Here is a 15,671-nt window from a genome sequence, read left to right on the forward strand (position 1 = left end):
TTACCAAAGTTCTGAAAGTAGTTTCTAGCCTTAGCATCATAAATTGTCAGATGCATAAGAAAACTTGATAGTCTTTTCAGTATTCAGATAGAGGGTCAACTGAATATTGGTTTCCAGTTATAACAACATAAACATCTGTTAAAACCTGTAACACCTATGAACAGTGATATGCTACATTATGGATCTCAGTGATACTCATTACTGGTTGTATAATCTTGACCAAGGCCTTTAATTACAGAGGAGAATTCAGGTAAAATGGAGATAATACCTGCAGTGCAAGTTTTTTTAATTAGGGGTAATGTACACAAATGCATAGTAGTACCTTGTACACAGTGGGTACTCAATAAATGGTTATTATATCTATGTAAAATCATAGAATGTCAGCACTAGAAAGGATGTTAGAAATTACCCAGATAGGGCTGGGTGCAGTGGCTCACGCCTGTAATCCCAGCACTTTAGGAGGCCAAGGCGGGCAGATCACTTGAGGTCAGGAGCTCGAGACCAGCCTGGCCAACATGGTAAAACCCCGTCTCTACTAAAAATACAAAAATTCACTGGGCGTGGTGGCACGCACCTGTAATTTCAGCTACTCAGGAAGATGCGGCAGGAGTATCACTTGAACCTGAGAGGTGGAGGTTGCAGCGAGCTAAGATTGTACCACAGCACTCCAGCCTGGGCAACAAAGCTAGACTCTGTCTCAAAAGGAAAATAAATTACCCAGATAATGAAACCAGTTCAGAATGGTTAAGTGACTGTTACTGCCCTCCCTCCCCTGCCACATAAGGGTGTAAGCTCTTTGAGAATAGGGATGTTTTATCTTTTATTTTGTGCTTTATAGAGCACAGTGATGGACTTTAGATACTTGCTTCATTAAGTACATTTCAGACATACTACAATGTCAGATAAATTGTTTTTATTTGATTTAAAATTATTGATAAACCTTTGAGAGTCACATAGCTCTAAGAATATACATTAGTGAAAATGTAATTTCAGGCTTGTCTAGTTATTAATAGAAATGAAGCAAGGAGTTTTAGAAATATGGATTTCTAAATTTGTATATTCAGTACTAGGAATGCTTTCAAGCAGGCATATTTAAGTTGTTTCTGTGTAGTTTTTTAGCTATGTCATCATAGTCAAATGCTACTGCATGGTGAATTCCTTCCTTTTGCCATAACTGTTTTCTTTAGTCCTCATCTGTTTGCTGCTATGCACACTTACAAACATCTCAACCAGTGGACTTACTTTTAATTTTTAAATTTCCCTTTTGAGCATTTTTACCCATTAGAAGGATTGGTACTTCATGAGTTTTATTCTTTTGTAGAGGTCTTCTAAAGAACAGAGAGGGAAAAAAAAAAAAAGAATAGAGATAAAATTTACTTACATGTTTTTTAATAGAATAAAACTCATTTTATCTTGTAATTACCATATGGACCACTTTGTAAATCTAGGAAGCATTTGGGGATATTACTGGTCTTGTTTTACCTATATATTGAAGCATTTTGTTATTTCATCCAGGAAATTATTGTATCAGTACTCATCAAAACTGTACTTACAAAAAGGAGGCTAAAATAAAAAAAGAAAAATGTTGGAATTGGCTAGAGTAGAAGTGGACAAACTTTTTTGTGAAGGGTCAGTTAGAAAATATTGTAGGCATTGTGGGCTACATATGATCTCTGTGGCATATTATTATTCTTAAACAACCTTTAAATATTCAAAAACCATTCTTAGCTCCCATATCATACGAAATAGGTTGTGGGACCGATTTGGCCTGTGGACCTTGGTTTGTCATTGCATTAACGTACAATTTTCATATTGCATTGCCCAAAAGATTATGCCATCTTTTAAGTCATATAAAAGGAGACTGGAGACACCATCTTTATGGTCTCTTTTTAGCTTTTATTGAACAGAATGTAAATTCATACTTTTAAATATTTTGGTCATAATGGCAAAGAGAAGAAAATTGACAGAGGAAGAAGTTTCACAATTATTAGACAAATCAGAAAATGAATACAAAACGGTAAATTCTATACTGATGACGATGGTAAAGTGGATCATATAAGCAAAAATACGTACTATGAATCTTCAAATAAGATCTCATCTTCTGAGTTTTCTCAACTAAAACTTTGATGATTGAACAGTATATTTTTAAGGATCAAGAGAAAATATGAGGCCAGGTGTGGTGGCTCATGCCTGTAATTCCTGCACTTTGGGAGGCCGAGATGGGTGGATCACTTGAGGTCAGGAGTTCCAGATTGGCCTGGCCAACATGGTGAAACCCTGTCTCCACCAAAAATTTGAAAATTAGCTGGGTGTAGTAGCATAGGCCTGTAATCCCAGCTACTCGGGAGGCTGAGGCATGAGAATTGCTTGAACCTGGGAGGTGGAGGTTGCGGTGAGCCGAGATCGTCCCACTGCACTCCAGCCTGGGCGACAGAGCGAGACTCTGTCTCAAAAAAAAAAAGGAAAAAAGAAAAAAAAAAGAAAAGAAAATATGGTATTCTACTCAGTCATTTAAGAGGAAGGAATTTCTCACACAATATTTTGTCATAGACAAGTAGTAAAGGATGTGTTCTGCTATTCTTTTATCTCTTATATTTGTGCTCCAAAATAGACTGGATATGGTTTTATAAGTAGACAAATGCTGAAAGCAGGGGTGTGTACAAAAGTGACTGGAAGGAAATAGGTGTCAAAATGAAAAATCACTGGCTTGATTATTCTAAATAATGGTTATAAATCTAAAAATATTTTGCAAAATATAGATCAGAGGATAGCAATCCTTACTTCAACAAATTGTGAACCATTAAAAGTTTCAAAACTTCAAGCTTTCAGGTATTATATTTTGCCAATGTAGATGCCAAAAAAAGAACAAGGTATAACCATAAGCTATAACTTATTAGATACCTGACTTATAACATTTATGAAATGGATATGTTCCATAAGATGGATGTGTTCCATGTTTATCCATGATGGTTGATGGGCAGTTGTATTCACAGGACATAGCCCATTTTGGCTCTATCTTAAAAACAAGGAAAATGTGAAATGACTATCTGGATTTGCTGTATTTAAATACTTAGAAAAAAATCAAATAATGTTTTCCACTATATCCTGATTCTTCTCAACATTCTCTGTAAAATATGTGTGTGTGTGTGTAAAGTTTCCGTTAGATGCAAATAACAAATGATGATGACTGCTTTTCCTTATATACTGAGAGTAAAGAACTAGCTCCCTGTAGGATTTTTTTCCTCTGAGTTGTGTTTTGTCTTAGGCTCTTGATTTACATGGAGGAGGGATACTTTGAGAAAGAGTCTTAAAAAAATTAGCTGCTGCATTTACTGTTACAGTGTTTTAAAGAACTTGATCTAATTTACATTTGTTTTTTATATTAAGACTAGGTCATATATTTTGCTTGCTCTTCTGTTTTTGTATTATGATTTATAATTTATTATTTTTGCATTTTTGTGATAATGATATGCTTTGATAATGATATGCTTTCTGGATTTTAGCATAATTCTAGATTTTAAATAAATCAAATGGTAGAGTAAGGAGCTCCAGAAAATCCAGTCTTCCATAAAAGCAACAACAACACTGTCAGAAGATCACAGCTCACTGTAGCCTCAATCTCCTAGGCCTAAGCGATCCTCCCACCTCAGCCTCCCTAGTAGCTAGGACCACAAGCATGCAGCACCTCGCCTGGCTACTTTTTAAAATTTTTGTAGAGATGGGGTCTCCCCATGTTGCCCAGGCTATTCTCAAACTTCTGGGCTCAAGCGATCCTCCTGCCTCAGCCTCTGAAAGTATTGGGATTACAGGATATGAGCAACTGTGTCTGACCCAGAGTCAACTTTTTTGGAACTCTGGTAACTCATCAAAAGTTTGTAGCAATCAGGGGAACGCTTAAGAAAACACACTGAATCTCAGTAAGAACAGTGAGCTTTGTGGCATTTGCCTACCCTGGTCCCATCTGCTTCTCAGCTCAGTGGTAGCCTTGAAAATAACAGTCTCCATTCCTGGTACTGATACAGGGAGCGGGATAGACCTAATTCAGAAAGAATTGTAATTAACTTGTTCTTCTATCTGGTGGCTTGCTAGAAGGCTGTTTTTAAAAAAAGAGGTCTGCCTTTATGTCACCTAACTTGGAACTCTTTTGATGGAAAAGTAACTACCTTGGGGGTGTTTGTTAAAAGTATTTACAGACATATGTTTAGTTACTGTTGCCTGAGGCAAAGGAAAACAGTTGGAGCAAACCAAAACTAATCAGAAAGGTTGGGAATGAGATGCTTTGGGGAATAAGGGCTTTGAAATTCTCTGACATATTCTTGGGAATCTTGAAGGGTACATGCATGCCCAGAGCTTTGTACATGCTCAGAAAGACCCGAGAAGACCCAGAGCTCTCTCTCTGGCTCACTTTAAGTCTCTGCACAAGCAGGAAGTGAAGACTAAGGTGGAGTTATAAACTGCCTGGCTGAATATTGAAGGCATGTCCCAACACGCAGAGCCCATGTGCAAAGACGGGCAGAATTTTTTGGTTGCGGAGGTTTAAGGAAATTTCTTTCTAATCACCAGCAGACTACTAACTAATGGAACAGAGAGTTCACTGGCCACACATGACAAAGAAACAGACTTTACAAAATTAGTTCAGATAAGTCATTAAATAAGGAAACAACTACAACAAACAGCAACAACAAATCCCTAGAAGGGGGAAACATCTGATTTATAGAGTTGTCACACTGTAATATTCGAAATGGCCAGTTTTCTACAAAAAATAATGAAACATATAAATAAACAAAGTAAGGCTCTTATACAGAAGAAACGAACAAAAACTGCCCCCAAGGAAGCACAAAGACTTTAAGTAAGCTGTCATTATTAATGCTCAAATTGCTAAAGGAAACCAGGAGAATGATACACCATCAAATAGAGAATATCAATATAGAAATTATAAAAAGGAACTAAACAGAGTTTATAGCTGAAAAGTACAGTAACTGAAAGGTTCACTAAAGGTTTAGATAGCAGAATTGAGTAGACAGAAGAATCAGTGATTCTGAAGGTAAATTAATTGAAATATCCAATTTGAAGAGCAGACCCTTAGAGACCTGTGAGACACTGTCAAGTGCACCAACATGCACACCAACACAGTGTAATGAGAGTAACATAAGGAAAGGCGAGAGAGCTGGAAAGAGCATTTGCTATGGTGTGAATGTTTGTGTCTTTTTATATGATGTCTTTTAAATTTATATGATGAAATCCTAACCCCCAAGGTATTGGGAGATAGGGACCTGGGTGGTGACTGGGTCATGGGAGTAGAGCTCTCATGAATGGGATTAGCACTCTTAGAGTAGTAAGATCACTTGCCCTTCTACCATGTGAGAACACAGTGAGAAGGCACTCTCTGAATCAGAAAATGGGCCTTCACCAGATAGCAAGTCTGTTGGTTCCTTGATCTTGGACTTCCCAACCTCCAGAACTGTGAGAAATAAATTTCTGTTGTTTATAAGCTACCCAGTTTATGGTGTTTTGTTATCACAGCCTGAAGAGACTAAAACTATTTAAATAAATAATGCTCAGAAACTTCTCACATTTGAGGAAAAACATTAACCACATTTAAGAAGCTCAAGAAACTCCAAGTAGGATAAACTATACCAAGACACATGATAATCAAATTGTCAAAAGGCAAAGAGAGAATGTTGAAAGCATCAAGAGAAGTAACTCATCACATACAAGGATCCTTGATAAGATTAATAGCTGATTTCTCATCAGAGACTCCATAGTCTTCTAGAGGGTAGTAGATTGGCATATTCAGAGTTCTGAAAGGAAAAAAAAAAGCCATCAACCAGGAATTTTATATTCAGCAAAACTGTCTTTAGAGATGAATGAGAAATACTTTCCCAGATAAACAAAAACTAAGTTATTGCTGGCAGACCTGCTCTATAAGAAATGCTAAAGGGAGGCTTCTCTATCTAATTATTTATTTTTTCCTACACTCTGTTACTGTCTGTGTCTAGCTGCAGTAGTTTTAATACATTTTAGAATGACAGCTATTTTTCTGGTGGGAAACTTTTAGTTCTTTTATTCTTTGTTAATATGCTAAAAACTAGCCTTTTCCATTTATCTAAAAAGAGACAAACTTGGACATAAGAAAACTTTTTCATGTATATAAATCAGAGGTTCTTTACAGATTTACAAAGGAAATTGTGTGACTACAAGTTAAATTTGAAATGTGTGGTATATGTTAATTTCTTGCAGGAGAAGGAAGCCAACATCCTTTTGGAGCCATGAATATTGTCCGAACTCCATCTGTTGCTCAGATTGGAATTTCAGTGGAATTATTGGACAGTATGGCTCAGCAGACTCCCGTAGGTAATGCTGCTGTATCCTCAGTTGACTCATTCACTCAGGTAATGCAACACGCATTTCATTCTTTATCTCCCCCCTCCACCGCTTTATTAAGGTATAATATACAAGTTAAAATCATATATAACGTATGGTATACAATACGTTTTTGATACATGTTTACATTTTGTTTTGTTTTTGAGAGATGGAGTCTTGCTCTGTTGCCCAGGCTGGAGTGCAGTGGTGCCATCTCGGCTGACTGCCATCTCCGCCTCCTGGGTTCAAGCGATTCTCCCGCCTCAGTCTCCTGAGTAGCGGGGACTACAGGCACATGCCACCACACCTGGCTAAGTTTTGTATTTTTTTTTTTAGTAGAGACAGGGTATTGCCATGTTGGCCAGGCTGGTCTTGAACTCCAGACCTCAGGTGATCTGCCTGCCTTGGCCTCCCAAAGTGCTGGGAATACAGGTGTGAGCCACTCCACCTGGCCTGTATTTTGAAATAAAATCAAGCTACTTAACATGTCTGTCACCTCACACAGTCATTTTTTTGTAGAGAACACTTAAGATCTAATCTCTTAGCAAATTAAAAGTATACAATACATTATTAGTAACTGTACTCTCCATGCTGTACAATAAACTTTCAGAATTTATTCATCCTGTTGAACTGAAACTTTGTGCCCTTTGACCAACATGTCCTCATTTTCCTTTCCCCTCCACTTTCAACCCCTGGCAACCACCATTCTACTCTCTACTTCTGTAAGTTCAACTTTTAGATTCCACATATAAGTGAGATCAATCATGCTATTTGTCTTTCTGTTCCTGACTTACTAGCCTATTGTCGAGAGGAAAAACTGATGATGTAGGAGAGCAGGGAGAACTACTAAAGCAGTGTCTTTGAGTAGAAAATAGCAGCATATATGGAGGTGTTCACTTTAGACAGTATAACGGATATATGGGTACAGATTCAGATATGGTAGATGTGGTGATGAGAACTTGTGCAGGCTGTCTCCTGATTTCTTCTTCTTTCTTAGTGAAGTAGAAAGGAAGATCATCAGCTAAGATTGAGATAGTAGAAATTGAAATTAAAAAAGACTGTTAAATAAGTCTTCTAGCAGAGGAGGAGTGAATGGATTAGGGAAACCATATGTGTTTGCCTGGCAGTACCAGAGGAGCACTTTTGAAGGTTGTGGTCGTGAATTTAAAGGTAGATTTGTCACATCTTTGAAAATGGACTAAATTGAGAATGACAGACTCTGGGTCTCAAAAATGTTTTTTTCCCCATAATTTTACAAATAAATTGCTGTGCTGAAAAGAAAATATAAAATAATCATAGTATCCTGTGTAGACAATATTTAAAAAGTGTCTGGAAAATACACATTAAAATGTTATCCCTGGAGAAGGGTAAGAAGACTTTTTTATTGTACATGTTTATAAATTATTTGAGTTTTTTAAATAAAACTATAGTTTTAATTAAATGTATTATGAAGTATTTTAAATACAGAGAAAACAGAGTAACGTATGTATTCCACAAATAGTTATTATGTAACTACTCTGTGCCAGGCATGCCTTTTTTTTTTTTTCTGAGACAGAGTCTCACTCTGTCACCCACCCAGGCTGGAGTGCAGTGGTGCGATCTTGGCTCATTGCAAGCTCCGCCTCCCGGGTTCACGCCATTCTTCTGCCTCAGCCTCCCGAGATAGCTGGGACTACAGGTGCCGGCCACCATGCCTGGCTAATTTTTTTTGTATTTTTTAGTAGAGATGGGGTTTCACTGTGTTAGCCAGGATGGTCTCGATCTCCTGACCTTGTGAGCCACCCGCCTTGGCCTCCCAAAGTGCTGGGATTACAGACGTGAGCCACCGCGCCCGGTCTGTACCAGGCATTTCTAAGCACGCATAGATACAGATAGGTCCACAAAATAGAGTAATACCTGTCTTTATAGAGTAATACCTGTCTTTACAGAGCTCTCTTTATAATGGGGTATACATTAAGACTTCCATTGTCTTCCCCCTGGATTTAACTGTTATATTTTTGTCTTATTTGCCACTAATTTTTAAAAAAGAAATTAAGACGTTATAGGTATAGCCCACTGCTGCCTGCTTCTCTTCCTTTTACCTTCTAACATTTTATATCTTTCCTATTCATATTTTAGTACTTAAAACATTCCTGTGTATCCACAAACTATATATAGTACTATCTGTATGTGTTTAAACATGTTTCTAATTTAATTACTTAGTTACCCCAAATTTTTAGGAGTATTGCATGTATTTGGTTTAAATAGTCAAATAGTTTTTGTTTTTGTTTTAATTTAAGTTTTAGGGTACATGTGCACAACGTGCAGGTTTGTTACATAGGTATACATGTCCCATGTTGGTTTGCTGCACCCGTTAACTCGTCATTTACATTAGGCATTTCTCCTAATGCTATATCCCTCCCCTTGCCCCCTACCCCACGACAAGCCCCCCACCGCATGTGTGATGTTCTCCGCCCTGTTTCCAAGTGTTCTCATTGTTCAATTCCCACCTATGAGTGAGAACATGTGGAGTTTGGTTTTCTGTCCTTTTGATAGTTTGCTCAGAATGATGGTTTCCAGCTTCATCCAAGTCCCTGCAAAGGACATGAACTCATCCTTTTTCATGGCTGCGTAGTATTCCATGGTGTGTATGTGCCACATTTTCTTAATCCAGTCTATCATTGATGGACATTTGGGTTTGTTCCAAGTCTTTGCTATTATGAATAGTGCCACATTAAACATACGTGTGCACATGTCTTTATAGTAGCACGATTTATAATCCTTTGGGTATATACCCAGTAATGGGATGGCTGGGTCAAATGGTATTTCTAGTTCTAGATCCTTGAGGAATCGCCACACTGTCCTCCACAATGGTTGAACTAGTTTATACGCCCACCAACAGTGTAAAAACATTCCTATTTCTCCACATCCTCTCTAGCACCTGTTGTTTCCTGACTTTTTAATGATCACCATTCTGACTGGTGTGAGATGGTATCTCATTGTGGTTTTGATTTGCATTTCTCTGATGACCAGTGATGATGAACATTTTTCCCTGCATCTGTTGGCTGCATAAATGTCTTCTTTTGAGAATTGTCTGTTCATAGCCTTTTTGATGGGGTTGTTTGATTTTTTTCTTGTAAATTTGCTTAAGTTCTATGTAGATTCTGGATATTAGTCAAATGGTTTTTTCGAGACGGAGTTTCACTCTGTTGCCTAGGCTGTAGTGCAATGGTGCGATCTCGGCTCCTGCAACCTCCGTCTTCCGGGTTCAAGTGATTCTCCTGTCTCAGCCTCCCAAATAGCTGGGATTACAGGCGTGTGCCACCAGGCCTGGCTAATTTTTGTATTTTTAGTAGAGATGGGGTTTCACCATGTTGGTCAGGCTGGTCTCAACTCCTGACCTCTTGATCCACCCACCTTGGCCTCCCAAAGTGTTGGGATTGCAGGCGTGAGCCACTGCACCCGGCCTCAAATAGTTTTATATGTGAAATAGCTGTCCTCTGTTATGACTCTTACATTCTGCTTCTATTCTGCTTCTTTAGAAGCTATGATCTTCAACTCCCCTCCCTTTTTTAACCTATTTTTCCTAGTGTCTATTATTTCCATGTATCAGAAAAAACCTTGCTTAATCTATTAGTTTTTCTGTTCTAGATGTTTTCTATTTATTTACTAATATAAGACATGATGAAACTCTCACTTCCCCGCTTCCCAACATGTACACACTTCTTTTCTCCCCACCTTGTCAGTATACATTTTTGTTAAATCAGTATTAAAAGTTTACAATATTATGAGAAATTAAATATTTTTCAGAACTGAGCTATGTGTAGTACAATGATTAAATTTCTTGTATAACTTTTAATTTTTCCTCATTTTTCATTTTCCTCTTTTTTTTCCTTTGCATAGATTTCTATGTTTCCACTTCTAATTTATGCTCAAACTCTACTAAGTGTAAATTCACATTCAGTTTATTATTTAAACATAGCAGTTTCAGATTGGTCTTGGAAACATTCCACTTGGAATTCTTTTTTTTTTTTTTTTTTTTGAGACAAGGTCTCGCTCTGTCGACTAGGCTGGAATGCAGTGGTGTGATCACAGCTCACTCACTGCAGCCTCAAACTCCTGGGTTCAAGCAATCTTCCCACGAGTAGCTGGGACTACAGGCAGGAATCACCAAACCCACAGTTAATTTTTTGTAGAGATGGGGCCTCATTATGTTGCCCAGGCTGTCCTTTCTTTTTTGTTCTACTGTTGACTGACTATTCTCTGGACCTGTCGAATAGCCTTAGACAAGGTATTATTTCCTTTCAGCATTACTACAGAAATTCTTTTTGTTTCTCTTTTGTGTTGAATCCTTTGTTTTCTGGTTCCTCTGTTTTTCCTTCTTGTTGATTTGTTCTTTTGTTTGTTTTAAAAATGAATATAAATAGTATTATTGTGTACAACTTGCTGTTGTTCACTCAACATTATTTTAAAGATTTATCTATGTTGATATATGGAACAGACTTTGTTTTGATTGCTTCATAGTGTGCCATTGTATAAATGAGCCACCGTTTTTTTCATTTCCTTTTCCATATGTTCTCACTAACATTTATCAGACCTTTAAAATTTTGCCAAACTGATGAGTGAAAATTAGAATATCATATTTAGTTTGTATTTCTTGATTACTGGTGATATTGAGCATCTTTGCACACTTTTGGACTGTGTTTGTGTTTCCTTTTATAAGAATTGACTTTATATATTTTGTCCAATTTTCTGTTGTATTGCTTTTGGCACTTTTTAAATTTAGTCTTTTGGGAAAAGAACCTAAGATGCCTTTATGTGTTCTGGATAATAATCCTTTATAAATACATTGCATTTTTCTCCTTCTAGCATGGTGCTTGTCTTTTAATATTGCTTATAGTGACTTTTACATACAGATATACTATATTTGTATATAGATAAATGTATTGTTTCTTTTATGATTTGTGGATTTGTGAGTTTTTTAATGTTTGAGAAATCCTTTTCTACCCTGATATGTAAAGCTATAAAGATGTTCTCTTCTCTCTCTCCGCCCCCTTTGTGTGTGTCTGTGTGTGTGTGTGTGTGTGTGTGTGTGTGTGTGTGTGTGTGTGGAGATGGGGTCTTGCTATGTTGCCCAGGCTGGTCTTGAACTCCTGGCCTCAAGCAGAGCCTAAGATGTTCTCTTACAGTTCTTAAAGCCTTAAGGTTTACTTTTCGAATATGTTTGTGTGCAGTATGGTAAGGGAATTAAATTTATTTTTCCCCTTATGGAAAGCTAGTCCTAGCCCCATTAATTGAGTAATTAGTCCCATTTTTTTTTTTTTTTTTTTACCATGAGTAATAGCATCTTTGTCATATATGCTTAGGTTTATTTCTGGGCTCTGTCTTTTATTCCAATTAGTTTATTTGCCTGTCTCTTTGCCAGTAGGGCAAGTTCCTCCTCATGGTCATCAAAATATGTATAGGTATTCTTCATAATAATTGTGTAGGTATTCTTCATAATAATTATATCAGCTTGTTGAGTTTCATGAAATAGTATTAGCTTGTCAAGTTTCATGACGAACCTTGTTGGAATTTTGTTGGTAATAACATTGGATATATAGGTTTAATTTTGGGAGATTTGGCCAGCCACTTTTACCACATTGTCTTCCCATTTGTGACATATTGTATCTTTCCATTGAACATGGTATATCTTTCCATTGAATATGGTATATATAGGTCCTTTTGTTTTCTTTTCCGTCAGTAGTCTTTGTATTTTCCATAAAAATCTTATTAGTTTGTCTTAGCATTTTTTCTAGGTATTGGAGAAAATGCTTTGTTTATATTCTGAATGGAATCTTTTTAAAGTTAACTTAAAAATTATTGTCACTGGTGTGGAGGACTGCTGTTGATTTGTTTTTTTTTTCCTAACATTGATCTTTTAGTTGTGACTTGAGTCTGGGTACAGTGGCACATGCCTGTAACTCCAGCTCTTTGGTAGGCTGAGTTGAGAGGATTGCTTGAGCCTAGAATTTTGAGACCAGCCTGGGTAACATAGTGAGACCCTGTCTTTATAAAAAGATAAAAAATTACCCAGGCATGGTGGTGCATGCTTATAGTCTCAGCTACTTGGGAGGCTGAGGCAGAAGGATCACTTGAACCTGGGAGGTCAAGGCTGCAGTGAGCCATGATTGTGCCACTGCATTCCAGCCTGGGTGACAGAGTGGGATCTTCTCTCAAAAACAAACAAACTGATAGTGACTTTACTGAACTTTTGATATTAATCAAGTGCCTTCACAGTAGAGTCTCTTGGATTATACTGCCTTCATATTATTAAGCAACCAAATAAAAAAACCTAATAAGACCACTTCTCTGGTGTAGAGAAGAGATAGCATGGCTGATTTCGTATTTTTGAGAAAGTGATGCTGGAAAGATTATTTTTGAGTGAGTAAAAGGCAGTATTACCTTCAGAAGTTCAGTTACTTTTAGGGTTAGTACTTAAGCCCATTTGATTCTCAGGAAATATGAATCCATTTACTTCTAGCTTCTACCAAGGAGACTTGGAGTATGTTAGTGAATTTGATCATTTTAGAGTCAAGGAAAAGAAACAGATTAGGAAACAGAGGAAACGGAATAGTGCTGCCTTCATCTTCTTTCCAGCAATGGAAATAACCAGTTGCTACTTTATAATATGAAAACTCTTATCTTTCTGGCAGGTAAAACACTTCTTAGAGATGGTTACTATTTTATATGAGAAAATAGGTTGATTTGAGGAGAGTGACAGTTGAGGAGGGACATAGTGGATGGAGACGTGGAGATGAAAGAAAATATTTTGAAGAAAAAAATTTTTTTGCCCCAAAGTGAGTAGCATTGTCACAATGTCATTGTATGTATGATTACTCTTAACATTCTTTTTTATTCATTTGTTTAATTTTGTTTTTTTGAGACAGGGCCTTGCTATGTTGCACAGGCTGGTCTTGAACGCCTGGCCTCAAGTGATTCTCCTGCCTCAGCCTCCCAAAGTTTTGGGATTACAGGCATGAGCCACTGCACCCAGCCAACTTTCAGCATTAGACTGTCTTAGAACTGACACTCCTTATAAACAAGTTAATGTGAGAACATTTTTAATTTAAAAATATTGAGTTCTAAATGAAGTATTTAGTACAATCCATTAATCTATTATCAACTTTTCAGTTCACACAAAAGATGTTGGACAATTTCTACAATTTTGCTTCATCATTTGCTGTCTCTCAGGCCCAGATGACACCAAGCCCATCTGAAATGTTCATTCCAGCAAATGTGGTTCTGAAATGGTATGAGGCATTTTCTGTCTCTAATATTAAGGCTTTTGTAACTGAATATCTATTTTGCCTGTGAATATATTCCTTTTTTGACATTTAAACATATTCTTTTATTATGAACATCAGCACTGCATGCTATTGAAGTATATACTATAGAGATCTGATGAGAAACAGTTCTTACCCTAAATATTTTGTTATGAATTTATAAAGACAGGAAAATATAACTGCCTTTGTTTTAGGGACCACTATTAAAGCTTATAAATATTTGCATATTTTCACTTAGAGGTACCATCTATGAGACTTGAAATATCAATCAAAACATTTTTTTCTGCTGTTTTGAAGATCTTGATCTGTAGTAAACATGTACCTTTAGGGTACAAGAGTAGTTTATACTGCACCCTGAACATGAATGGCTAATGAATCTATTTTCCAACTTTCCTGTGTTTTATAGATATTTCTTTTCACTTTGAGTATCCTAGTGATGGGAGGATGCCTAGGAAGAGTTTGTTGAGAAGTGGTACCATGGTGTAGCATGGACAGCATTGGAATGCACTAGGTTTGAATTTTGGCATAATGTAGCTATGTGACCCTGAGCAAATTTCTCTCATCTGCTCATCTATGGAATGAGGAAATAGGAGTTCAATTTGATTTTTTCCCTTAGGTCCCTTCTAGCTCTTAAATTTGCAGAAGATAAACAACTACTAAAATTTCTTATGATTTGTGCTCTCTGGTAAAAGCTAATCAAAACTGCTCTGATATTTAAATTCTATGCTTGCCATCTTTTTATAAGAATAATTACATTTCCAGATTACCTATTTAGTTTTTTTATAGCTTTTTAGAAATGACATGTAAAATTGTTTTGGATAAGTCATTTGGCAGTTAATGAAAGATCCTATTTTAATTTTCTTGTGAATGTAAATATATGTGTTTTCTTTTCTAGGTATGAAAACTTTCAAAGACGACTAGCACAGAACCCTCTCTTTTGGAAAACATAATTTGAATAAAATAATTTTTAATGGATTCTGAAATTTGTCATGTTTTGAAGATAACTGACTCTATCTGAAAGTACGAAGTCAAAGGATCATGAAACCTAAGTGTAAAAACTGCTTAGTGACTGAAGCTTAATTAAAAATCTTTATTAAAAATTAAAAACATTGAAAAATGAAAATATGTTCATCATTAAAGACTTTTTTCCCCTTAAGCTTAAAATACTATTCAGGGGCAAAACATTTTGTTTTGGCTATGATTCATTTTTTTACTTAAAAATAAAGCCTATGCCCAACAGTAGTGTGCCAATAACCATTGCATGTGTAATCATTCATTTATTGAAATGAAACAGTGGTTTGCTGGAGTAGTTAACTTTTCAATTACCTATCTCAAAATTTGGGAGACTTGAAAAACATATGAAATATACATTTTTAAATATGGAAAAATTGTTTTCAGAGATTATTTCCTAAGATTGTCAGTTTTTCCAATTAATGCAGGTTGGCTGTCACTTTTTATATCTGCAGATTCATATGTGTTTAATAAAATTGCCATATTGGTGAGCTTTCATTTAACACTGGTAGGCATTTATGTGTAGAATATAGGATTCTTCTTGTTAATGGACGGTTAGTAGTTCATTTTTTGTTGATTACAACAATACCCAAAACTGGGTAATTTATTGACTTAATTTTTTTTTTTTTAGACGAAGTTTTGCTCTCTTGTCCCAACTGGAGCGCAGTGGCGTGATCACAGCTTATTCCAGCCATGACCTCCTGGGCTCAAGTGCTCATCCTGCTTCAGCTTTCCATGTAGCTGGGACTGCAGACGTGCACCCCCACATCCAGCTAATTTTTTTGATGTTTTTGTTTTGTCTTACTGTGTTGCCCAGACTAGGCTCGAACTCCTGGGCTCAAGCAATCCTCCCACTTCAGCCTCCCAAAGTGCTGGGTTGGTAATTGATAAAGAAAAGGATTTTTTTTTTTTTTCCTACAATGATGGAGACTGAGAATTCCAAGGCCAAGGAGCTGCAGCTGGTGAGAGCCTTCTTGCTGGTGGGGAAGAAAC

The 15,671-nt window shown here is 36.7% G+C and overlaps 1 protein-coding gene across 5 annotated transcripts in view; it reads left to right on the forward strand.

Moving 5' to 3' along the window:
* HIKESHI (heat shock protein nuclear import factor hikeshi) overlaps nt 1-14,784 on the forward strand; it is a 41,000-nt gene extending 26,216 nt beyond the window's left edge. The window contains exons 3-6 of one of the 5 annotated variants that reach the window (XR_003722290.2): nt 6,241-6,392; nt 13,516-13,634; nt 14,074-14,178; nt 14,563-14,642. Coding sequence is in view for 3 of the 5 variants with exons in the window: in NM_001260980.1 (NP_001247909.1) it covers nt 6,241-6,392; nt 13,516-13,634; nt 14,563-14,617 (326 nt within the window). In the remaining 2 variants the exon portion in view is untranslated. Of the gene's footprint in view, nt 1-6,240; nt 6,393-13,515; nt 13,635-14,073; nt 14,179-14,562 lie in introns of all 5 variants that reach the window. The other 4 variants (XR_013403198.1, NM_001260980.1, XM_015115296.3 and 1 more) reach the window with 4 other exon arrangements.
* The last annotated feature ends 887 nt before the right edge of the window (nt 14,785-15,671 follow it).

The sequence above is a fragment of the Macaca mulatta genome, chromosome 14, assembly GCF_049350105.2.
Source record: "Macaca mulatta isolate MMU2019108-1 chromosome 14, T2T-MMU8v2.0, whole genome shotgun sequence".
In the NCBI taxonomy this organism is placed as follows: Eukaryota; Metazoa; Chordata; class Mammalia; order Primates; family Cercopithecidae; genus Macaca; species Macaca mulatta.